At 35.1% G+C, this 24,969-nt stretch overlaps 7 protein-coding genes across 8 annotated transcripts; 3 read left to right on the forward strand and 4 right to left on the reverse strand.

Annotated features, from left to right (window-relative positions):
• The first annotated feature begins 21 nt into the window (after positions 1-21).
• LOC124494692 (alpha-mannosidase 2) lies at positions 22-5,164 on the forward strand. The gene is given in 6 exon segments (XM_047057941.2): positions 22-274; positions 880-2,401; positions 2,465-2,642; positions 2,701-2,763; positions 2,765-3,249; positions 3,302-5,164. Coding segments are annotated over 5 exon segments (3,762 nt in total). The 5' UTR covers positions 22-274; positions 880-998; the 3' UTR covers positions 4,935-5,164.
• Positions 3,971-6,003, reverse strand: LOC124494838 (uncharacterized). The gene has a single exon (XM_075729105.1). It carries the CDS (start codon positions 6,001-6,003, stop codon positions 5,137-5,139), a length of 867 nt encoding a protein of 288 aa, XP_075585220.1. The 3' UTR covers positions 3,971-5,136.
• Positions 6,004-6,044: 41 nt separating this feature from the next.
• On the reverse strand, positions 6,045-11,013 carry LOC124494694 (uncharacterized). Its single transcript, XM_075729395.1, has 2 exons — positions 8,548-11,013; positions 6,045-6,110 (listed from the first exon to the last, which is right to left on the reverse strand). The coding sequence occupies exon 1, from the start codon at positions 10,673-10,675 to the stop codon at positions 8,966-8,968; it is 1,710 nt and encodes a 569-aa protein (XP_075585510.1). The 5' UTR covers positions 10,676-11,013; the 3' UTR covers positions 6,045-6,110; positions 8,548-8,965.
• A 6-nt stretch (positions 11,014-11,019) lies between these two features.
• Positions 11,020-12,053, forward strand: mRpL9 (mitochondrial ribosomal protein L9). Its single transcript, XM_047057948.2, has one exon. The coding sequence runs from the start codon at positions 11,124-11,126 to the stop codon at positions 11,958-11,960; it is 837 nt and encodes a 278-aa protein (XP_046913904.2). The 5' UTR covers positions 11,020-11,123; the 3' UTR covers positions 11,961-12,053.
• On the reverse strand, positions 11,963-19,445 carry Tep2 (Thioester-containing protein 2). 2 transcript variants are annotated; one of them, XM_047057939.2, is made up of 9 exons: positions 17,414-19,445; positions 15,857-17,357; positions 15,375-15,440; positions 15,167-15,320; positions 14,944-15,061; positions 13,069-14,879; positions 12,843-13,005; positions 12,639-12,782; positions 11,963-12,370 (listed from the first exon to the last, which is right to left on the reverse strand). In XM_047057939.2, exons 1-9 carry the CDS (start codon positions 18,059-18,061, stop codon positions 12,116-12,118), a joined length of 4,860 nt encoding a protein of 1,619 aa, XP_046913895.2. In that variant the 5' UTR covers positions 18,062-19,445; the 3' UTR covers positions 11,963-12,115. The 2 variants fall into 2 exon arrangements, with proteins under 2 accessions (XP_046913895.2, XP_046913896.2); XM_047057940.2 differs by lacking the exons at positions 15,167-15,320; positions 15,375-15,440 and adding an exon at positions 15,575-15,791 and having other exon boundaries at positions 17,414-19,444.
• Positions 19,446-20,751: 1,306 nt separating this feature from the next.
• LOC124494422 (uncharacterized) lies at positions 20,752-23,719 on the forward strand. Its single transcript, XM_047057583.2, has 2 exons — positions 20,752-20,890; positions 20,959-23,719. The coding sequence occupies exon 2, from the start codon at positions 20,988-20,990 to the stop codon at positions 23,547-23,549; it is 2,562 nt and encodes an 853-aa protein (XP_046913539.2). The 5' UTR covers positions 20,752-20,890; positions 20,959-20,987; the 3' UTR covers positions 23,550-23,719.
• Positions 23,583-24,769, reverse strand: LOC124494428 (ethylmalonyl-CoA/methylmalonyl-CoA epimerase). Its single transcript, XM_047057593.2, has 2 exons — positions 24,259-24,769; positions 23,583-24,198 (listed from the first exon to the last, which is right to left on the reverse strand). Exons 1-2 carry the CDS (start codon positions 24,333-24,335, stop codon positions 23,754-23,756), a joined length of 522 nt encoding a protein of 173 aa, XP_046913549.1. The 5' UTR covers positions 24,336-24,769; the 3' UTR covers positions 23,583-23,753.
• Positions 24,770-24,969: the final 200 nt, after the last annotated feature.

The following is a 24,969-nucleotide window of genomic DNA, read 5'->3' on the forward strand; positions in this document are numbered from 1 at the left end:
CAGATTTCCAGTGCCCAATTTATACGATGATGTTTACGTTCGAAATGGATTTTGTTCGTAAATCACACCAATCATCATCATTTAATTTGATCATTGGTGATCATGTGTTAAAATTTTTATGGTTTAAAATGTAAGATGATTTGTAATCATCAAATATGATACAGAATTATTAGTGCCATTAAAGATTCTTTTTTGCTTGTCAACTCAGTCGAATCTGTGTATGTGGGTTTGTAATTCCATTCCAATCAAGAATAATGATGACGGAATTAAACAGGTAAGTAATCGATCATCAATTCATATAAAATGTCAATTTGAATAGCATGAATCATCAATTCTCATTCTGTCTAATAATAGTGAATAACTAATTTGCATGAATTAGTATTATCATACTGTTACAAAAATTGAATCAATTAGATAATTATCGGTCAATGATGGGCGTGAATTTATGTGAATAGAAAAAAAGACATGATATAATAAAAATCCAATGTCACCCATAGAGACCCACGGTGGTTTTTATTTTATCAGTACAAACAAATAATAAATGTTATAGCCACTCTCAATCAAAACCAATTGTGATTATATATATTATCATTATAGTTTGATAAAAACCATATTCATATAAGCTTTTTTTCCCATCGGTTGTCCCTAGTTATCGAGATTAAAGATTAATAATCCCCAAAAAAAAAAACAATTATATACATAATTTATAGTTCGAATGTTCAATCTTTTATCGGCAATGATGATGATTTATAATTTAGAGAGTTAGTTTTTGGCCGCTATTTTGAGTTTAATAGTTGAACGTATACTGTTATAATTTTTACCCTCATCATTGTAAAATAAAAATGAGCTAAAAATTTTTTTTTTTGTTTCGATTTTTAGAACAATCCATATACTCGATTTTGTAATATAAATGTGGATGTGTATGTTCCGACTATTTTTGTCATCGCACATTCGATTTGTGTGAGCGAAAATTTATAACAAATTTAACAAGAAAAAAAATGCTTAAAGATGTTGAAGCCGATGTACATGTGTCGCTGATTTCACAACCATATACTCATCATCATCAGCAATCATCATCGTCATCAGTGTCACAACATTCAATCACAAAATGGTTTTATCGACGATTTAGAAGATTTATTCTTCTACAGACATTATCGTGGCCTAATTTTATTCTTGTTTCTTTGGTACTATTACTCATCATTTTCTTTATATTCAGTCATTTCAATGTGCTAATACAAACATCCAATCCATCATCTGTGTCTTCAGATTCATTGGCTGTGAAAAATGAATACATCCGTTACATCGAAGAGCTGAGTTCACTAGTGGAACATCCATCGTATCGTATGCGAGCTGCTCAAATCAATGAACAATTACGTCGAATTGAATTGAGTTTAAAAGAGAATCGTGAAATATTACAATCGATTCGTAACAGTATTGTCAAATCAAATGCCACATACAACGGTCAATCTAAACTTGTTGATTTTTTTCGAAATAGCCGTATTTCAGTTGAAGATGTTTTTCAGCAAAAACTCATCTGTCCATCAGTCATTAATCGGACACTATTCGTTCCAGATATTGATATGCTTCAAGTTTATGATCAAATTCCATTCGATAATGTTGATGGCGGTGTTTGGAAACAAGGATGGCCATTAGAGATCAAACAAATAGATTTTCAAAAGCCAAAACCAAAATTAAAAGTGTTCATTGTACCGCATAGTCACAATGATCCTGGTTGGATCAAAACATTTGATGTTTATTTTTCAAAACAAACTCAGCACATTTTGACAAATGCCGTCGAATTTATGACACAGCATCCAGATATGCGATTCATATGGGCCGAAACAAGTTATCTATCTGCATGGTGGGAAACGACAAACGATGCCCATCGAGAGATGTTACGTAAATTGATAATCGAAAAACGTTTTGAAGTGGTCACCGGTGGATGGGTTATGAACGATGAAGCCAACACTCACTTCTGGTCCATCTTACAGCAAATGGTTGAAGGTCATGAATGGCTTGAAGATAATATCGACAGTGAACATGTGGAATGGCGGCCCAAACATGGCTGGGCTATTGATCCGTTTGGAATGTCACCAACGATGGCTTACCTTCTGAAATTGATGGGATTTCGAGCAATGGTTATACAACGAGTTCACTATTCGATCAAAAAACACCTTGCAAGTAATCATCAGCTTGAATTTCGCTGGCGTCAGCATTGGGAACAAACCGTCAATACAGACATAGTTTGCCATATTGAACCATTCTATTCGTATGACATTCCACATACTTGTGGTCCGGATCCAAAAGTCTGTTGTCAATTTGATTTCAAACGACTTGCGAAGCCAAAGTGCCCTTGGAAAATTAATCCTCAAATTATAACTGATGCCAATGTTGAAGAAAGGTAAATTATTTTTGCCAAATAATATTGATCATTTTAATATATCTTCAATCAACTTTTTTTTAGAGCTAAGACACTGTTAGATCAATATAGAAAGAAATCGTTATTGTATGGAACAAATTCCCTGTTAGTACCACTTGGCGATGATTTTCGTTATGATGACATTAAAGAATGGCGAAATCAATACGATAATTATCGAAGTATAATGCATTTTCTTAATACACGATCAGAATTCAATGTTGAGGTTTGTTACAAAATGTATGGAAAGTACTTGAATCATTCTGATCATTTGTTTTAAACAGATAAAATTTGCGACATTAAGCGAATATTTCGATTCAATTTTGACGACCACTACGAATAATGAACAAATATCTTCATTCGGAACAGTTTCCAACATTGGTTGGCGATTTTTTTACATATGCCGATCGTGATGATCATTACTGGAGTGGTTATTATACTTCAAAACCATTTTACAAACGTTTCGAACGCATACTTGCTAGTCATTCAAGAGCTATCGAAATTCTTTTTTCCATTGGCAACATTCTCAATAACAATGTTACCGCTGGTAATGATCCATTCAAGCATTTGACATATGAATTGAAATTTGCCAGACAAAATCTAGCATTATTCCAACATCATGATGGTATTACTGGTACTGCCAAAGATACGGTTGTTGTTGATTATGCAAACAGAATGTTGCGATCATTTGAAAACTTACAAAAGATAGCTACATCATCTTTATCGGCGATAACAAATCATCCGATTCCAGAAATGGAATTCATGCACATTTTCGCCAACATTCAGACTCCTATTCGAAGGCATTCATTTTTAGTGAATCCAGATATACGAAAGTAATGATAAATTATCATTTGAATCTTTCTAATTGTCTTTATTGATTCATAGGTATTTCATCTTATACAATAGTCTTGGTTGGACACTTGATACGCAAATATTCTGTTTTGAAATCTACTGGACCATCGACAATGATAGCATGCCCGATTGGTGTTTGACAGCAACTGGCGTTGCTGATAATGTTTCAGTCAAAATTATACAAATCAATCATCTATGGCAAGATATGCATCCGTCAAACGAACCATTAGAAAAACGTCGTGAAATTTGTTTTCAACCCAAACTTGCACCTATTTCTCTTCAACAATATTGTATTGGAAATTGCCGATGTTCACCGGTTGATAGTCGCAGCTATCGACATCATGAAAAGCATGAAAGTTTTGTCACATTATATAATTCTCACCGAGATTCGATGGTGGCAAAAAAACCATTTGATTATCACATTTTGTCACTCGTATCATCGGCTCCTAATACGACCATCGAAAATGAACGTATTCGTTTGACTTTTGATTCAACGTCCATGCACGGTCTATTGAAATCTTGGAGTTATTATAATTTTCAGACAAAAACATGGAATTCGATCGATATACAAATGGAGATAATGACTTTCGGTACCAGATCTGGTGGAAAAAATGTTCAAAAATCTGGTGCTTACATATTCTTGCCCGATGATCAGAATCCCGTTCCGTTCGAATGGACGGGCAAGCCAAAGATTCGAGTTGCGATAGGAAACCTTGAATCTCGTTATGAATGGATGGTTGATGAACCATATCCGGTACATATTCGATTCAGTTTATACCGTGGACGACCAACAGTTGAAATGCAGACCGAATTCCATTTGCAAGGCAAACAAGGAGCCAATCGTGAATTATTGATTCGATTTAAAATACCTGGAATTGATAATGGTGATCGATTTTATACAGATTTGAATGGATTACAGATGATTGCTCGTAAACGTTATGCAAAAATACCTTTACAAGGTAATGTTTATCCGCTTACAACGATAGCTTGGATTGAAGATGATAAACATCGATTTACTGTAATTAGTGGCCAACCATTGGGTGTAACTAGTCTAAGTACTACAACAATGGAAATATTCATGGATCGTCGTTTGATGCAGGATGATTTCCGTGGTTTAAATCAAGGCGTTCTGGACAACCGTCAAACTCGAGAAATATTCAGATTAATGTTAGAGCCAAGACTATCAGCATCAATTATGACAAATTCGAGTCCATCATTGACAAGTGGAATGATGTTTGAATCACAAACATTATTGAATCCGATAATCGGTTTGAGTACAAAACAACTTGACGATGATCGGCCACTTATTAGCGAGAATTCTTTCTCAAAACTAAAATTATTACAATCTCCCTTACCATGTGATTTACATTTGTTAAATTTACGACGATCAATTTCTCGTTATCGTCAATTTAGCCTTTGGTTACACCGAACAGCTTTGACTTGTGATTCTAAATGCCTTCAAACGTCTAACTCGTCAGATATGATGGTCGATTTAACGAAATATTTAGCCAAAGAGATTGTTGGACGTTTAGAGCCAAAAATTGGGCTAATGAATGGTATGTCTTGGTTTCATCATCCAAAGAATCTAACCTGGCATCCGTCGAATTTAACACTTAATATTGGGCCGATGCATTTATCATCTTATCGATTATATCTATTATCGTGATGAACATCATCTCTACAAGAAGTGGTCAACTTTTCGAAGATGATGATGGTGATGATTTTTCGAACCTAGTCTTTGGTGATTTACTACACACTGTTTTACATACACTGTTTCTGCTGATTCCCTTTCTCTTTCTCTTTTTCTCTCTAACACACACATTAGTTTTTTTTGTCTGTTTTTGTTTTTTTTATCAAATTAAAAAATTCTATTTTATTGTTTCTTTGGATTGTGAATCATCAGATGTAATTTTATTGCTCATTTCGCTGGCAGTGATTTTTTCATCCGACAAAATTTCTTTTCCTGAATCCGTTAATGATCGTTGTTTGGTTGCTGTTGTTGTTGTTTTTGTTGTCCGACGATTTTGTCGATTTCGCGAACGACAATTGTGACGGTGATGATGATGATGGTTATGGAAATGGTGTTTGCTTCTACTAGAATTGGTGTTGTTATTTTTTTCAACGTCAGACAGATCATTATTTTTATGGTGATGACAATGTTTGATTGGTTTATGTTTTTGTTGTTCACCACCAAAACCAATAGTCAGATCGTTCAATTCGAAAATAACCATAATGATTATGATGAAAGAGATGAATAAACCGAAATAATATGGTATTAAACGTACAACACTATCACCTGAAAATTTGGGCGCCAACAACCATCGGCCAAACAATATGCTCGAAATTAGACTTATGAATATGAACAATTTATAGATAAGACCATCGAATCTAAACAAATAGATCATACCGACAGCCATTACACTGCCCACTAAAAACAGAAATGTTGATGTTGGTACGGTCGATTTTTTGTCCATACGATATAGTTCCAAAAAATCATCGGCATACAATTCAAATGAATTGAATAGAATGAAAAATGCCGATATATAAAGTAGATAACGAAATAGATCAATATAATATAAACGATAACCAACATGTGGTGAGTATGTTGCTTCATCATCACTTAAAATCAAAGAGGATGATGATGTTGTATTATGGCGACATTGGCCATGCTGATGATGATGATGATGATGATGGCTATGACCATGACGATGATGATTACAATGACGGCGACTCATTTTCTGACCAACAACAACATTAATAGGCAAAACAAATTATATACTCATGAAGTGAAATAATTTAATTTAATTTATATTAAAATCAATTAATTAATTAATTAATCTATCTATCTCTTTATGTCGCTTAAATTAATTTTGAACGTCAAGCGAAGTAATGCTAATCTGGACAGCGTTAAGCGGGGTTTTACCGTATGATGAAATAGTTAATTCATATAATTTGTGTGTGAAAATTATAACACCACACATCCGAACAGCATTGGATATATTTTTCCTTTACATAAACTCTCTGCAAACTTATTCTACCATTTCATTACTACACAGGACACGGTTTTAAAATTTTTCTTATCTCTTAAATTATGTATTTTATTTATTCCTGGTACAAAAAGTCTCCTGAGACCTCGTACTTTTTCTGCAAAATAAATTATTATTATTTGTGGTGGAGAAACATGTAACTATTCAGTTACTTCGAAAACGTGGTCGTCCTAGAAAGGAGTCGTGATTTTCATCTATGTTTTTTTTTCTCCTCGTGTTGAAGAATTCACTATATATTATTATTATTAGATATATTTTTTGTATCAAATTGAATCTCAATATCATCTTTAAACATTTTTTTTTTACAAAAAAAACATGCCATCATACAGAGGGCGACGACAGCGAACACTTCGTGCTGAAGAAACGGAAGAAGCAAGAAATCAAAAGCTCGAGGCAGATAGACAAAATACTACAGTCCAAGATAATCGTCGCCAGAATATACCATAACAAAAACATTATATTGGCTTGATGAACAAAGTGTGCAGCAAATGTAAGGCTTTGCATTTCGCTAAAGAACGTGTTGAAAATGGAACATATAATTCATGTTGTGACAAAGCAACAATAAGTTTGACCATCTTTCATAATTTGTTCCAGGACTATCCGAGCGAGAACTGCTGATTGGTCAACATCAAAAAAAGCCGGAATTTCTTGGCAAATATACGAAACTTTAAAAGTGGTTTAGCGATGGCATCGACCATTGCCAAAATGGATACCCCTCGAGGCGGTGGTTCATACTGTTTCCGAATTCATGACATAACTCAATGTGCGACGGATTTCATCCGTTTAATCAAAAGGATAAAGGAGGATGGTTGCCCGGTTCTGGTGGTTGCCGACCGATTTTCGGCAATAAATTCGAAAGAATTTAAACTTTATCTTGGAGGCGAGAATATTGAAATTTTATTTACACCTGTTGATCACCCACAGTCCAACGGTATGGTAGAGCGGGTAAATCAAACGTTAATTGGAAAATTACGTTGTATGATGTGTGAGTATCCCGACAAGGCGTGGACAACAGTAGCATTACATGCGATAGAAGCGTACAACGCCACGATTCACACGGTGACAAAATTCCCACCAGAATATATCATGTTTGGTCGGGACAGCAACCAGAGTTATGCTAATCATACCCTAGATCAAAATAGACGAATAGCAAAAACCAATAGTGATCGCAATCATGAACAAAACAAATTAAATTATGACAGAAGGATACAGAGAAATAATTTTGATAAGGGTGAGTGGGTGTTGGTTTGCAGAAAAAATCGTCTGAACCGACATAAGTTAGCCCCAATCTCCGAAGGGCCATATATGATAGTTGACAAGCTGTCAGAGCGATCATTTAAAGTTGACTTCGGCGGCAAAGTAGAAGTCGTACATGTATCCAAAATCAAAAAGAGCGAAAATTCAAATACAACACAACAAGATGAATAATACAAAACGACACAAACACGAACACCAGAAATGATACAACACAACCAAACAACAAAATACATACACCAACACAGAAAAAAAAAATAATACACCTACACTTACACAACAAAATGAACATACATCAACACAGAAAAATCCACCTACATCAAAACGACCAATACACATGTTCTGGTTATGCAATTTGCCGTGAACAAATATTGTTCAGTTTGGACCGGAAATGGACATCAAGAAAACCCAACCGAAAAGAAAAACATGAATCTCCTGGAATTGCCCCTATATCACTTTTTAAGGTGGGGGATGTAAGAAAATATACCCCACAACAAAAGCACCATTGTGGATGAATCATCTATGAGTCGAAATGAGCTGGATTTGATTCACCGGCACTGATGGCAAGCCAGATTAACGATATATAAGTCGAAGCGATGAGAGAGATCGAATCAATCAATATTTTTTTTTTTAATTTTCATTTTTTGTTAAAAATTTTGCTGGTAAATGAATTTGTTTCAAAAAAACCAAACTTGAAAAATTAAAATGTGATTACGACGGGCCAATGGTCAACAATTTATACCAAGTATTCTATTTTTACATATATTATGGTGTAGGCGGGCTGATTCCAGCTAAGAAAATCCACGAGGAAATCGGACTCGAATTACACAGCGGAAATATTTTTATCATCGAAATCTCCGCCGTCCAAATGTGTGTTCATAAATAACAATCATAAATCATACTTGTTAGTTCGAATAAAGAAAAAAAATGGCACTCAACAGTGATGTGAGCGTTGCCGTTAGAATTCGACGTTAGTACTCAAACATCACAAATAAATTATCCGCCGATTTTTTCACATGGACAGTTGTACGTGGCACTGTCCAGAGCAAGAAGCCGTAATGGAATAAAAATAAAATCGGAAAATAACTTAATGCGGAATATTGTATACCAGGAAGTATCATTGAATCATCATTTTTTATAATTTTTTGTAAGATTTTGTAAAATAAAATAAATTAAATCAATTAAACCAGCCCTGCTGGCCAGCCAGGGCTGGTTTTGAAATAAAATCGAATGAATGAATCGAATAAATAATGGATAGCCCACGTGATGATATATAAATTTGATCTGATGATGATGATGATGATGGTTGATGGATGAATTTCGTTGATTGATATCACAGGAATCGATTGATGAAATGATAAAGCGTTTGTCATCTGTTTTTTTTTCGTATATTCGGTCAGCATCGCAGACAGAGTATCCGGTTACGACGATTCTGTGCAAACAACCAGCCATGACAACGTTGAAAACGATTGAAAACATTTGAGCCAGATTCGAACCTTCGCATTGCTTCCAATATTTGTTCTGGTGTTATGGCGCCAAAAATATTGCTTATTCGCGGGTGAGTTGATGATTGGACATTTTTGATTGATTTGATATTAGCTGCCGTGTCATTTGTCGATGTAGAGGCCGTTTGAAAAGCCATCACTTTTTCCGATGTTCGACGTAATATGTCTACCATAAATTGCTGGTTGGAATTCGACCTTTGCCAACCATTCGCATTGTTATTGGAGGTTGTATGACCAGAATTAATCTGATTCATCATCGGATCACATTTGAAAACTTTAGCGGCAGAATCGGTTCCTATCGATACTGATTCTCGTCGAAATCGTTTCGTAGACATTGCTTGAGATTCGATTGTTGTAGGATAAAGTGGTCGACCTGCATCGATACCTGGCCTTGAAACGTGGCGGTTTTGATCATTGCGAACTATCAAAGCCAATTCGACTAGAATGGCAACAGTTTCGTGAGCGAAATATTGTACAACTTCCCAGCCAAGTGAATTGGGCTTCAATTCCAGACGATCTATCTCGTCGAACGAACCAAGTATCCAGTCCTGGAATTTCTGGAACATTGAAGTTGTTATGATTTGTGAACCAGTGGAAGAGCCAAAAAATGTTACTGATCGACAGGATTGGTAATAGAGGTATTCTTTGACTGACATTTGTTCGGTAAATTTATTAAGTCGACGATTACGAGCCATTGTGTAATCATCAATCAGATCAATGGCAACATCAGGATGATGATACAGTAATCTTTCCATTTCGCAACGATTTTGTGGCGTTTGAATAACAGATCGAAGAATTTCCTGACAAGATTTTAGCCGTTTAGTAGATGCATTCGGTTGATTGTTTATCAAGGTTGATGATGATGTTTCAAAAGAACTCGATGATTTACTCTCACCATCACAGACATTGGCCTGTCCATTGGGCAAGCGAGGCCATTCGTCGGAATCATAGGCTTGTGATTCATTTTTAATATCATTATACAAGCATTCTAATTGTGACTTGGATATTTTCGATTGTTTTTGAGCAGATTTTTCCTTACTATCCACTAACGAAGATGATAATACTTTTAATTTCATATCTTTGAACTTTAGATATCGAATCAATTTGGCCAAACGGTGTCGATCGTGTTTGAGAAGAAAAATGAAATCTTCAACACTGATATGCGTTCGTGGTGGTGGGGTGGACAATGATTCTGAATGGCTCATTTGAGCTACATGTTGAGCTTCCAATAATAGCATGGTCATTTGATGGCGAACAATCGATTGGATCATACTAGCCGATTCGATTAATGGCTGACGAACATCACCGAAAGCGTGCATCATTCGACGAATCTCTTCCAGGTAGGAGGTTATTTTATTACCATTGTTCGATAATGATGATGATCGAGTTGGCCACGTAGACTTGGATGTTCGAAGATTTTGTTGGCATTTTGAATTCAATTGATCAGATGTTGTATCTGAAAATGAATTTAATACAAAACGTTTGGCAACGGTACGTTTCACGTTTTGTTTGCTACTTGATGCAAATGCTTGATCGGAATTCGTTCGAATTGATGTGTTGGCCGACGATTCTTTTGCGTTCGAAGTGATATTTTTAGCCATGAAAAATTCTTGATTCAATTTCTTATCTACGTTATTGATAGATTTTGGTTTAGTAGAATGAAAACAATCTTCCGACCTCTACCAGTTGTTTTACACGACACTGAAACTAGATTTCAAAGCATTTGTCTGGAATACTTAAGCGGCCAGTTTACAATTTATTCGATTAATTAATCAATATCGATGATGGTGGTAGAATTGAATAATTTGGGGACAAATAAAAAGGCCCAATAAAAAATTTTGAGTAAGCGCGAACAATGATACAAATGAAAACAATCGGCTCAAAACACGATAGTCAAAAAAAAAGAATGAAAATAAATAAAAAGAAAATGTCTTCAGTTGGACAGACCGACTGAAAGAAAACATGTACTGCTATATTCATATAGAACGTATATCAATCAAGCATACGAGCCGATTCGATTGACCATATGATCGTTAAACAATTGTCAACATGTTCCATCAATTGATTAACCATCTTGGATCGAATTTTCTTCTTAAATGTTCATGCACTCAGGTATCACGGCGATCAGTGGTCATCCTACGACGAAAAGTTCGTCTTCCTAGTCAACCATCATTAATCAGTCCGCTGATTGTTGGACCACTGTTGAAAGAACGACCACATTATCGTGAACCGAGACCGGTTGCGGATTTCATCTATGAAGAAGTTGAAAATAGTGAAAAATTGGAAGAAACAAAATTGAAGCTCATATTGTTGAAAACAGTCGATGAACTTGGTGTACCTGGTGAAATAGTTGAAGTTGAACGTGATTTTGGCCGTTTTTCATTGCTCAGTTCAAATAGTGCTGTTTATGCTTCACCGTACAATCTGAAAAAATTTCGACAACTAATCGAAGCTGGTTCCAAAGATCGTGTTGGACCTTCATCAGCATTTGTTGGACCAACATTGAAAAAATTGGCCAATGACGTCATAATCGTTGTAATGAACGATGAACATTCGTGGACATTGAAACCTTGTCATGTGAGAATCGCATTACGAGCTGCAGGTTATTTGGTTCCAGAAGAATGTATTCAATTACCCGATACTCCGATCGATGGACCAGACATTGAAGGCAAACAGGGTAAAGATTTTGCCGTTACTGTTACAATCAACAATCGTGAAACGGTCAACGTACGATGTTTGCTTCATCACAAAGGTCAAACATTGCGATTGAATTGGAATCGGAAACCACGTCACATTCTATTGGATGAACAGAAAAAACTATTAGAATCAATGCCATGCAAAGATGCGCTAGAAGAGGATGAATATAATTTAGTAGATGAATCATAATATTTGTTTGTTTATTTTTAATTATTATAATAATTGAATTAATAAAAAAATAAAATTTTCTCATTATTTATCATGGAATGATGAGAGTGTTGAGAGAAAGAATGAATGACCAGATTTATTTGACAACCAGGATCATCTTTGAACGATGGATTTGCTTATGGATTGTGAATAAAGTTGAAGATCGTAGAACTGAATGCTATAATAATAGCATTGATGATTAAAATTGACGATCCATTTAAATTTAGAGAATGGTTTGCACCATCCTCCCATTCTCGTTCACCATAACGATCAAACGATGTGGTGCCCGTTCTACTGGAATCATCATTACGTTGTCGTTGTTGTCGATGACTTTGACGTTGGCTACAACGTGCACGGCATTCGATTTCGTTTTGGGGACAAATATCACAAAACTGTCAAATATAATATTTTAGATTTAGTTTCATTTATTTGAATAGAGCAGATAGATATAGAAAGAAAAGATAGATTTTATAAAAGCTATATATTTAGAAAGTAAATTCCAGAACAGTTGAAAAGAAACAGAAATAATTCATGCAGAGACAGTTAAGGAGCAGAAGCAGCAGTGGTGGTGGCTTCAGAAAATTCATTAGAAACAAGAGTGGGCAAAGGAGTGGTCGTTGAAAAAGAGGAAACAGAATTGTCGGCAGCCAATTCATTTACCGTCACTAAGTTTGGCTCATAGAATATCCGAGACAATTTGGAACGATCATAATAATCATAGATAGTGACCGGAACTGGTTTGTTGTTTGCAACATGATGAGTTCGATGTGCTGGTACAGTGATGCATAATTCATCACGTGTTACCTAATGTAAGGGAGGATTGAAAATGAATAATTAACAGAATAATCGAATAACTAGCCTTACCCTATCGAGATATACGATTACAGTGCCATCATTGTTGGCCGTATCGACACGTTTCACTTCTTTAGCTCGAGTAGCTGCCGGCAATGCATCGACATCTGCATTATAACCGGATGGTAATTCAACCTCCATGACGGCCATGTTGGTCGAGTTACCTTCTTTATAGCTATATGGTGATCAAGGTGTTTAATTACAAGTTCAAATAGAATAATCAAACATGTAAACTTACTATGTACAAATGCTGAGTTGGAGATAATTTTCTGTGGATGTTTTATCTTTTTGTGGATTGAGAAAAAAAGCTGGTTTTTCAGCCGAAACAGCTAGATTGTATTGATAAGAAACTTGAATAATAGCCGTACCAAAACCGGACGCTTCCAATTGAACCCAATCAGTCTTTTCAGGATCCAATTGAATTTGTTGCAATACAAGTGCATTGTCCGTATTGAAATACAATGCTTGCTGTGGTCCGGGATTGGTGCTTAGATCTCCATCTTTGACGTTTCCATGTTTGATATTCACTGCCATCTTAACAGTGGCCGTTGAGATCCGTTCTGCTATGGCGCCCAATGCTTGTAACCCGATAACAGTGTCCTGAGTGCTGGAGAAACCACCGTTTGAATTCTGTTTGGAAATTAACCAACGAACAGCCGGAATGGCTTGATCAATTTCGGATCGTAAAGCCATTGTGAGGATGGCATATGAAGTGGCTTCAATGTCAACGGCATTCGGATAGAGCAGATAATCTGATGCAACAACTTTCAAACGATCACTTGTTTTGTTTTGTTCTTGATCCGGTCGTATAGACCAATGCATCAGTCCATCCTGATCTCGTTTGGTCATGGCCATCAATTTTTTGTATGCCAAATCTTTATGTTGTGAATCGGCCAAATGTAATGCATAACTACCGATGGCAACTTCATACGGACTAGTCGAACTGGACACACGTGAATAAAGGAAATCTGTTGCACGTTGTAAAGTTGATTCATGGCGAACGCGAATTGGATCCGATTTTGTTTCGTGAAGAATAGCAATCAACACAAAAGCTGTTAGTGCACCGGCATTATCATTAGTTTCGGTTTCGTCACTTCCATCAACTGCTTTAGGCTTAATGGCAGAACCACCTTGTAGTGCTTTATTATGAACTTCACCATATTCAGCGAAACTTCCGTCTTTTCGCTGTCGAGTCAATAGCCATTCAATTGATTTGGTGATAACAGCATTGTCAACATCAATGTGCGGTCGTGCCTGTATGAATGTTTTGGCCACAAATGCTGTCAACCAAGTTGAACCGGCTTTATCCGATTGTCCGAAAGCCGAGAACGAACCATCATCACGTCGATACGTCAATTCACGTTGATAGCCTGTTTCAATGTGATTCTTGGTTTTGGAACGTATTGGATCTGTCATGCGATTGACACGTTCTAAGTAATTGGTGACAACAATGTTGGGCACCAAATTGATCATGTTTTGTTCACCACATCCATATGGCATGCGAAGTAGATCATCCAAGTGATTAACAGTTGGGCCTAATATATCGCTGATACCAGAAACCATGACGCGAACTGAACCAGGTACAGCATTCGGTGGTATTTCCACCGAAATGTTTCGTTTGATCAATGTTCGATCTTGTTGGTTCACAGCATTGATGAACATTGCCTTGTTAAAGTATTGGGTTTGACCTTCTGGTTTGACAAGCAATTTCTGCACGACAGCATCACCGGCCATATCAGAACTGGCTCGAATACGAATGTTGATAAAACCAAGTTTTTTCGGTGTGATCAAAAAAGTAACTGAAACACCATCAAATGGAGCAATCGTAACCGATTTCCGTTTCTCAAGAATATTTTGTTCACCAGCAAATTCAATTTCGTTTGCAGCGTTAGTAAATTCAAATTCGTCAGCTGGATTTTCCATCACAACTTCAGCTTTGACCGGTTTGTTTTGATAATTAAAGACTATTGCTTGGATTGAAACCGATTCACCTCGTATGATCGAATAGGGCAACGAAAGTTTTATGAAAAATGGACGGAAAACATTAATCTGTAATTTGATGAGAAATTCCAGTACTCAGATTCAAGTGAATAAAATTATCAAATGATCAAACCTTTAGTGTATCTGGCGCAATGCCCAAACCGGTAATGGAATCAACTGCAAACGCGGACACATACCAAGAGGTTATTGTATCGGGAATAGAATCAGAATATCTTGCTACACCATCATTGCTAAGAAAATAAAACAAAACAAATTAGGTTCAAGTTCATCGATCAAAAGAAAACATTAGCAACAAGCAAAAAGAGAAAGAAAAACAATTAATTCAAAATGAATACCCGGTGGTAACATTAGCCCAGATCCAAGTTTCCGGAAAAGTTTTTCGTAAAACGATTCGTGGTTCGAATTTCGGGGTTATTTTGAAATCAGGTGGCTGCAATCGATCTTCAAGTATTGTATCGTCCAATTTAATTGCAGCTAATGGCTTTGGATCTATGCAAAAAATATAGTTTTCAATGATCCAAACCGGTAATTTGCAATCCTTACCTGGACGTCTTTGATTATTGACAATAACACCACCATCAGCAGTGAAAAAGATTCGTTTTCCTAATCCTGTGCGAAAATTTGGGCATTGACAAACAAACACAAATACACAACATGACAACAACAAGGGACAATAAATTAAGGCAACAAAGAGAATTGAAAGAGCGAAAAGCAAAGAATGATGGATAAAAAGAGAAACCTACTCAGAGGTTAAATTAGACCAGATCCATGTTTCTGGAAATTTTTTCCTTAATTTGGTCACAGATTTTGATTTCCGAGATGGATTAGTAGAACTTTTTTTAAACACACGATCGGCCATAATCAATTCTTCAGATTCTCCCATATTATTGGAACTTTCGAAATTTGCCGAACCTAATCTTGTAAAACTAGCGGATGCTGCCATTGGCATTGCGAAATATACTACAAGGAAATTTTGGAGGCAAAAAGGAAATATTTCATGCAATGATAATAGCATTGGAACTTACTTTTGTGTTCGTAACGATGAACTAGACTATTGGTCAATATGACCACACCAGAATCAGCGAATATTTCTGCAGCAGTTGTAGCGCCCGACCATAGCCAATATCTAGCCCAAGGATAATAGCCACCATTGGATTGTCTACTACCCGAATCATATGATTCTAATTCATTGAGGACGTCTTGTTGCGTTATGTCGAAACCAGATTTGAGTAATAGAACACTTTGATCGACACCTAATAATCCAACGTAGGCGGATGGCTTTGTTCGCACCTGTATGTCAACCATACCACCGGGTTTCGTTTGATTTACATTCGATGAAATCGATACCGGTGTTTTGAATGTGCCATCCACATTAAAACTGAGAGAATCGGCTACTATTTCCTTGTTTTCATCACGAATATAATAGACTAGAAGACGAGCTCTTGGTGTCATACGATGATTTATTGTAATGACAATCTGTTCGGTTGTTCGTCTACGAATTGATCGAACGTTTCGAGCCAATACCAGGTCACCTTTGGCCATAACTTCGTAAACAAGATTATCGAATGGTTCGGTTGCATTCACGATGAATGTAATTTCGTCGCCAACACGAACTGGTTTCTGGTTGAAAATACTACTATCCTCTTGATCCTGTTGTTTTTGAATCACCTGGATAAAATTCATCGATGGTGATTGTGCCATATTGATCGATTCAAGGAAATAGGTTTGGCCACGAAATTCGGCACGCAATCCAATAACACCAATCTTTTCCGTATCTTTGGGTGGATATAGATCAATTTGAGTGATACCATTGTATGGTACTTTTTCTATGGTATTATTCCAATGATTTTCGTTATATGAATAACCATAACGAAGAATAACTGGTGGACCATCGTTATCGACTGGTGTGTCATCTTGATAGGCAACTTTAAGAAAAGCGGTATATTTCAATCCAGGTTTGAATGTTTTAGATGTTTTGATCATTTCAACTTTGACCTCTTTATGATAGATTTTCATCACCGATGATTTATTATATTTTCGTCCGGTCAACGTCTCTTCGACCAGTGCAAAGAATTCGATTTCACGTTCAAAGAAGTCAGATTTAAGATTTAAATCACGGACTATATTGACTGGAATGTCTATTTTGCCATCGGCTTCAAGACGTAATTTTGTTTGATATTGTTCCAACGGACGAAATGATATAGCTGCATGGCGAATTCGTGGTTGTACAGTGAGGGTGGCATCACCACGAACTGGCTTTCCATAAGTATATGTGGCCTTCACAGTGGCCACAACATCCGAACGATTGTAGGTGGCATACGGTGGTAGCAATACATCCACTGAAAATGTGGGTAGCACATATTCAGCAACGGAAAACTTTTTCTCTGATTTCTGTCCACCGGCAACTTCGACAATAATGGTCCAATCGCCCAATGGTGGCTGATCGGAAAGAGCAAATTGTTCGGAAACAACGCCACGATGAGTAAATATACGTTTCCATTGTTTGATAAGATTATCTTTTGGATCCTGTATCAAATACAATGTTATATTGCATGTTATTTTTTTTATTTTAAACCACTTACTTTAATAAAAATATCCAAACTACCAGCCAGATTCGGTATCAATGATGGATTTACAATAATGGCGCGAAATCGAACAGTTTGTCCAGGTTTATAGACGGCTTTATCCGTCTGAACAAATATCGAATATGATTTTGAATCAAATTCCAAATCAGTTTCATTAGCGAATTCGTATCGTGGTTCACCATCGGTTCGACCTTTGATGATTAATTTATAGTTTCCTTTGGCCCATTCACCAATCTCTAAATTAAGAATTCGTGATTCATATGGTCGAACAATGACTGTAGTATCGATTCGATTGAAATTCGATTGAGTGGATGGGCCACTGATGCTCACATCGAATGATGCTGATTGTGTTGTATTTTCTAGCTGAATACTGAGATGATAATCTGAATTTGGACGTAATTTCGATGGAGCAACCACCGTATAAACCGGATCTGATGCATATGGCTTCAATATGGATAGAAAAATTAAAATAACAAAAATAAAATGGGCCCACATTTTGGACCAATTGGATTTGTTGTTGTTGTTGTTGTTCGATGAATTCAATGAATGAGACAATTTAAGTGATGATGAAAAAAAAAAATGTTGAACGAATTTATATGGAACACTGGATCTTCGATTATTATTTCGAATATCCGTTGCAACCATTGAATGAATGAATGATGAATCAATGATCAATAACAATTAGTCATTACTATGATGGCACAAATATATATATGATTGTTTATCATCAGAACAAAAAAAAAATAATCATCAACAAATGAATGATGAACTATTATTGGAAATCTAATCTTGAAGAAATTTGATGATGAGTTGGATGAGTTTTATTCTCTATTTGTATAATTGGCAATATATTTATCAATCAAGCCATTTGTAGATTTTTAATCATCATCATCATCATTTTTTATATTTTTAACACATATGCAAACATGTGAAACTATTATATGTGGGCAAAACCAATATATTGTCTTGTTTTCATTATGCGCTTGAATGAATTTAACTTTTTTTTCTGTTTGATGAAAATAGTCAATATAGAAAATATGATGCTGTTTGTCGAAAAGGAATCAATCAATCAATCAATCAATTTATATGCTTATTACTATTATTATTGTCAACATGGCAAGGTCGTTACCATAACCCAGAAAACAAAAAAAAATCGTTATGATATGAATTTTATACGATGATGGATAGTTCTTGATGGATATAAAAGAATAAAAATCCAAAAATTTTTTTTTTGGTCTGTTTGCTTGTTGTTGTTGTTGTTGTATTATTGAATGAATTTAGTAGGCGTCAATATGGCTGCTGCCTAATTCATTTTTTTTCTATTTTTTTCAGTGAATCTTTCTCTCACTTTGAATGTTTGTTTGACGAATCAATCATTTATAATGATGATATGTGGATGGACTTATATGGAAATTGAATTGTCATTAAGCCACTGTTTGAATTTTTTTTTAATGAATATACTTGAAAACTAGCCCGATTGAAGGATCACTAATTGATGGTGAACGTTATAAATTCGACGAGAGAGCGAGTTACGGTTTTTTTTTGTTGCTTACATCTGAATCATTGAATCAATTCTTGTCGATTTGATGAATAAAAAAAATGTTTTGAAGCTGATGGTGAAAACATTTATTTACATGTCATGCATAACATAGCAAAGACACGAATTGTGATGATGTAGTAATAAAACACAATGATGATGATGATGATTGTGCGACCAACAAATAAATATATGACAATGAGTAACAAACAACAGGTGTTTTTTCTTCTCTGTTGTCGTTTTTTGTTTCTTATGTTAAGATGTAAGATTCATCAACATTAATCACACCATGGTGATGATGATGATGATGATGATGAACACAATTATATATTTAGAAGATTTGAAGTGCCAAGGTGAAAAAAAGGATTGACACACAAAAAAAAATTCGAATCCTGTGTCTAAATGAACATAACAATGTCATATGAGGGTAACATTAGAATGTCGATTTGGTTTTTGTTTTTTTTTTAAATTGACGACGACCACCACCATCATCACCACCACTTAAATCCAAATTGAGTTGATTTGCAAAACGACAAAAAAAAATTATAATAATTCTCTAAACAACAAACAAAACGGGAATATATCAACGTAACAGACAGGTTTTTTTTCTTATTATTTTCACAAAAAAAAAAATAAAGAGAAAAGAATGAAGAGAGAGACAGATGAGGTTGAAATAAGATAAAACTAGAAAATGATGATGATGATGAACCAAAACAAGATTCCATCTAGGTTATCTTTCTATTCATTCATTCATTCATTCATTCATTGTTGATTTTGTCCATTTCTCTGGTTTTCCCCGTTACCCTAATGACCTAGTCTCTATATATCGTTGTTCTCGGTGTGTGTGTGTGTGTGTGTGTGTATGTATGTGAATATTGAATTAAATGATGATTCAATGTAAGGAAACACTTGACCTTTGTGATGGGCAATAAATAAAATGTTCGAATATGATGCGGATAAGAATATGAATGACAATCGATAGCATCGAAAATAAAAAAACTATGGTTAAATAACGGTGTAGAGTTTTTTTTTCATTTGTAAATCCTATATATATTCCAAATATAGTTGAATGGTGAACCAACGAATGGTAGTGTTAAAAAACCTACTCGTGTTTTTATTAGTTTCAAATAAACAAAAGTGGGAGTCAGGTGTGTGTCACACACACACACACACACACACAAACACATCATTTTGGATAAAAATGGCCTTGGATATATATTATTCTAGTTTTCATATTATTCAACCTTCATCATTCATTATTATAATCGCCATGGATGTTTGTTTGTCCATGACATGATATTATCGTCATGGTTGAAAAAAAATAATAAAATATAGTCTATAGATTCGAAAAAAAAACAAGATTAATAATCATGTATAACGTTATCTATGAATGTGACCATACTCTAAAACCCTAATTATATCCGGTGTGTTTGGTTGTATAGTCGTCATCATCAATATAATCAATAATAATAAAGATAAAGATTGTCTATGAAAGGTAATCCGCGGATTTTTTTTTTTTTTTTTGATACAATAAGTGTGCGTATGAGTGTTTGAGTTGGCCACATTATAACATCATCACATACATAAAAGTAGTGGTATACAAATCAATTGGAAAACATATCATTTGAATTATTATAACATATACTAACATCACTAATGAGACGAATTTGTTGTATATGTATTTTTATTGCCACTACCTCAATGTGTGCACGTTTGATCGTTAATTAATAAATGTGGTATGCTGTTGTTGATACAAGTGGTGTGTGTGTGTGTGTGTGTGTTGTGTATAGCAAAATAATGAAATTCGGTATATGTGAGCGGCGCGAGAAGTGCCCTGTTTGATCATCATAATCTCTATATTATAACGAACATCTATATTTTTTTTTTGGCTATTTTGTCTATTAAAATTTATTTAGATTCGATAATTTAATACAAAGGTAATTTGAATAAAAATATTGATCATAGTGATTAAAACAAATATATAATAATAATGTTAAACAAATAGAATTCGAAAATCGTGTGGCGAAAAGAATCATGGATAGCCAAATGTGTGATAATGATAATAACGATAATGTAAACACATCGACAACAACAACAACGATTATAAACATGGACCATGATCATGATAATCAGGCAATTGTGGATATTGTTCCAACATCAGCTACAACTGAATTGTCATCGGCTATGATTGAAACTGAATCATTATCGAATGTAGTTGATAATAATGATTACAATAATCAATCAAACAAAAACAAACAAATTGAAACCAATATTCCAGTATTCACTGAACAACAACAGCCAAATGAAGAAACTAAAACTGAACAAACGGTCATTTCAACCGATTCTGTTGTTGCTAGTTGGCCAGAGACCAATCCAATTGAACAACAGCAGCAGCAACAACAACAACAACAACCTACGTCGATTCAAATAGATGCGAACAATGAACCAAACAATCAGACATCTGGATCAATGGACAGTATGGTGCATGAACCAGAAATCAGCATTAATCTTGAGATGAATGCTGCCAGTAATAATCGGATTGAAGATGAAAATAAGCATTCGAATCTATTCGTTCCAACCATTCAACTTGACTCCAGTGATGATAATATAACCGATACAAATGATGTCAATTTAGTTTCGGAATCGAATCAGCAACAATCACAGCAGCAATCAATGTTAAATGTATCCACATCATTCATGTCGTTATCGAGCACTGGATCATCACCGATTGTATCGCCAACATTGCCAAATACTAGCCAGAATAATGGCCAACAAACAATTCTGATGTTGCCGCCTCAGCGAGCTTTTTTAAATATTAAAAAAGATATGCAAAATTTCCCGGTTGTCGATCTAGATCAACGTTCTTCATATTCGGATACAAACAATGGATGTGGTTTGGCAACAACCAGACATGAAAAATCATTAGGTCTATTGACCACTCGTTTCGTTACGCTGTTACAAGAATCAAAGAATGGCGTACTCGATCTAAAATCGGCTGCTGATTTGCTCGAAGTGAGACAAAAACGTAGAATCTACGATATAACCAATGTTTTGGAAGGTATCGGTTTAATTGAAAAGAAATCAAAGAATTCTATCCAATGGCTCGGTGGTGGACCGGGCTGTAATGCACGAGAAGTAACTGAACGTCTTATGACACTCAAAGATGAACTTATCGAATTGGACATTAAAGAAATGGAACTGGATGAACATCTGAGTTGGGCCAAACAATCGATGGTCAACATTATGGACGAGCAATGCTATGCCAACCACAAACGTTATGTATATTGTACACATGATGAATTATGTCGAATGTTTGGCAAAAATTGTAACATGATGATTATACAGGCACCACCAGGTGCCAAGATGCGTGTCGAAACGATGGCCCGATCTGACCAACAAAATGATGATCAGCTCAATGATGATAATAACTTTCAGGCTGATCAGGTATCCAATCTTAGCCAGCTTGGATTGCATGACACTCATGACTATAGTGATTATCAAAAATCTTTACGTCAAATTCAGATGCTCAGAAAACGTGGTTCATGTAATCAAATACATTTAAAATCCGATAATGATCCAGCTCATGTCATGATTGTCAATCAACAATTCGATGCTGACGATGATGAAAATTTCGATAAAAATGGAAAATCAACTGGACAACAGTCGAATCCGATTCCGGCTTATAAACGAAAAAAATACGCTCATCTTAAACGACTGATTGAATCACAAAGAATCGAAGCTCAACGTAATCAACCGATTGTGCAAGAAAAAGATCGTTTGATTTTGGAACAAAAAATACTCGAAGAGACTGGCATGACGATGGATGAGGCGAATAAGCCACCTTCCGAAGATGTGTCATCGAATACTGTGACCACAAGCAATAGTAAAACGAAAGTTACCCGAAAATCGTCGAATCGAACAACCAAACAGGAAGCTGCAAAGAATCGAAGAAAAAAAGAAAAAGATTCAGCACCCGTTTTACCATCTCGGCATCTATCACCTAGACGAGCAGCACAACATCATCTTTTCTGTCCAACAGCTAGAACAACATCATCCAGTAGATCCATCCAGGAATCGACATCATCATCGATAACCACTCGAGGTGGCCGAAAAGATCGCAATGAAATGGAACAAGATGAAAACAATGCTCAGCAATCACAACAACAATCGTCAAACATATTGATACAGCCTAGTGAACCTGTTTATGCTACGAAAAGTACACCAAATACAATTAAATCATCATCAACATCATCGATTACTACATCGACATCATACTCGTTGATTCCTGAAATAAAAGATGAAGATACGCCACCACCAACACTATTACTACTACCACCACCACCACCACAAAAAGATGAAGATTCAACTGAATCTGAAACAAATTCTATGATTGATCAACCAGAAGAGATGACAACAACGATGGCCAACATTCGACAACCATTTTCTCAAGTACAAATTAAAGTTGATATCGATGATTTAGTCATACCGGATTGTCATCTACCATTTTTACGTTTATCACCACCAGCATCGAATCAAGATTATCATTTTAATTTAGCTAACAATGAAGGCATTTTGGATCTGTTCCTTTGCGATTGATAAAAAAAATTGTTTGTTCACTTCTTATTATTATCATAACACATACATACAGATGATTTTGATATTTTACTTGCTTGATTAGTATGAGTTTTTTTTTATTATTAATAATCTGATTAGTTAATTATCTGGTTATATATGATACATACAAATATAAAACGGATTACATCCCTTTTCTTTTTTTGTTTTGTTTAATAATGTCTAATTCTAAGCCTGTTCTAATTCAATGAGTACGCCGGAACAATCTTTTGGATGACAAAATATAACCGGTTTACCATGAGCACCGATTTTTGGACGTTCGGATAATAATCGTAAACCACGTTGACGTAAATCATTACAAGCGGCTTCAAGATCATCCACTTCAAAACAAAGATGATGAATACCACCTGTAGGATTTTTATCTAAAAAATTTTCAATTGGACTTTTACAATTGGCTATAGGATCAAGAAGTTCAATTTTGGTATTGCCACAATCAACGAACATGGTGTTGACACCATGATCTGGTTGTGCATGTTTATCCGATGTGATCATCTGAAATTTATCACGATACAATATTGACGATTCTTCGATGGCTTTACTGGCAATGGCTATATGATTGAGGCGTAAAATTTTCCACGACGATCCACTGCTACTATTAGAATTGTTATTATATCTATGAGATTTCATTCAAAATGTTAATAAAATTTCTTTTCATCAAAATATAAATAAATACCGTTTAAAAATTTGAAGTGGCAATCTTTTTCGGTACATCATCGATATTGGCAAATTTTTCAAATGGATCTTCAACATTTCGATCTTCTTGTTGTTGTTGTTGTTGCAATTGTCGGACAGTATGAAGTTTTTTCTGTTCTTGTACAAATTTATAATGATGATAGAATCGAACTCCAATGAATCCAGTTGTGATCAATGTAAATGCTATCGATGTATAAACAAAATATCGATGTGCCAAATTCAATGTTTTCTCAAAACGTCTTTTTGGATGTTTAATCATGGCTATAAATTTATTATATACACTCTTGCTCACTTTTTTTTCCTATATGATGAAGTTATCGTTGATCATTAGATTCATATATATAAAAAAAAATTCTTATCTAGCAAAATTAAAATAACGTGATGATGATGATGATATCCTTGATCAAATTTGTTGTTCAGCGTGCATTTATCTATGATATAATTATATTATCGTCTGCCACAAGCAAGCATAAAGTTGTAACGTTGTATGTGAATAGTGTTTAGATTTTCATTTCAAACATGTGTATATGTTGATAGCATCATCATATATAGATATATATATATAGCTTGTGACATTATGTAATGCTTCTACCTTTTTTTCTCTATAAATGTATTCATCATTTATTACATTGATACAGTATTGCTCAATCATCATCATCGCCATAATATATTTATATTGCGTAGTAGTAGC

This window comes from Dermatophagoides farinae, chromosome 3 (assembly GCF_024713945.1).
Source record: "Dermatophagoides farinae isolate YC_2012a chromosome 3, ASM2471394v1, whole genome shotgun sequence".
Lineage (NCBI taxonomy): Eukaryota > Metazoa > Arthropoda > Arachnida > Sarcoptiformes > Pyroglyphidae > Dermatophagoides > Dermatophagoides farinae.

Bases quoted from the DNA above. Each gene is read 5' to 3' on its own strand.
- LOC124494838 (XM_075729105.1), bottom strand. From the start codon at position 6,003: ATGAGTCGCCGTCATTGTAATCATCATCGTCATGGTCATAGCCATCAT.
- LOC124494694 (XM_075729395.1), bottom strand. From the start codon at position 10,675: ATGGCTAAAAATATCACTTCGAACGCAAAAGAATCGTCGGCCAACACA.
- mRpL9 (XM_047057948.2), top strand. From the start codon at position 11,124: ATGTTCCATCAATTGATTAACCATCTTGGATCGAATTTTCTTCTTAAA.
- Tep2 (XM_047057939.2), bottom strand. From the start codon at position 18,061: ATGGTTGCAACGGATATTCGAAATAATAATCGAAGATCCAGTGTTCCA. The intron at 15,441-15,856 runs GTAAGTTCCAAT...ATTTTCGCACAG, and splicing joins TCATCGTTACGAACACAAAA to GATTAGGAAAACGAATCTTT. The intron at 14,880-14,943 runs GTTTGATCATTT...ATCAAATTACAG, and splicing joins TTGCGCCAGATACACTAAAG to ATTAATGTTTTCCGTCCATT.
- LOC124494422 (XM_047057583.2), top strand. From the start codon at position 20,988: ATGGATAGCCAAATGTGTGATAATGATAATAACGATAATGTAAACACA.
- LOC124494428 (XM_047057593.2), bottom strand. From the start codon at position 24,335: ATGTTGAAGATCCATTTGAAAAATTTGCCAATATCGATGATGTACCGA. The intron at 24,199-24,258 runs GTATTTATTTAT...GAAATCTCATAG, and splicing joins CCACTTCAAATTTTTAAACG to ATATAATAACAATTCTAATA.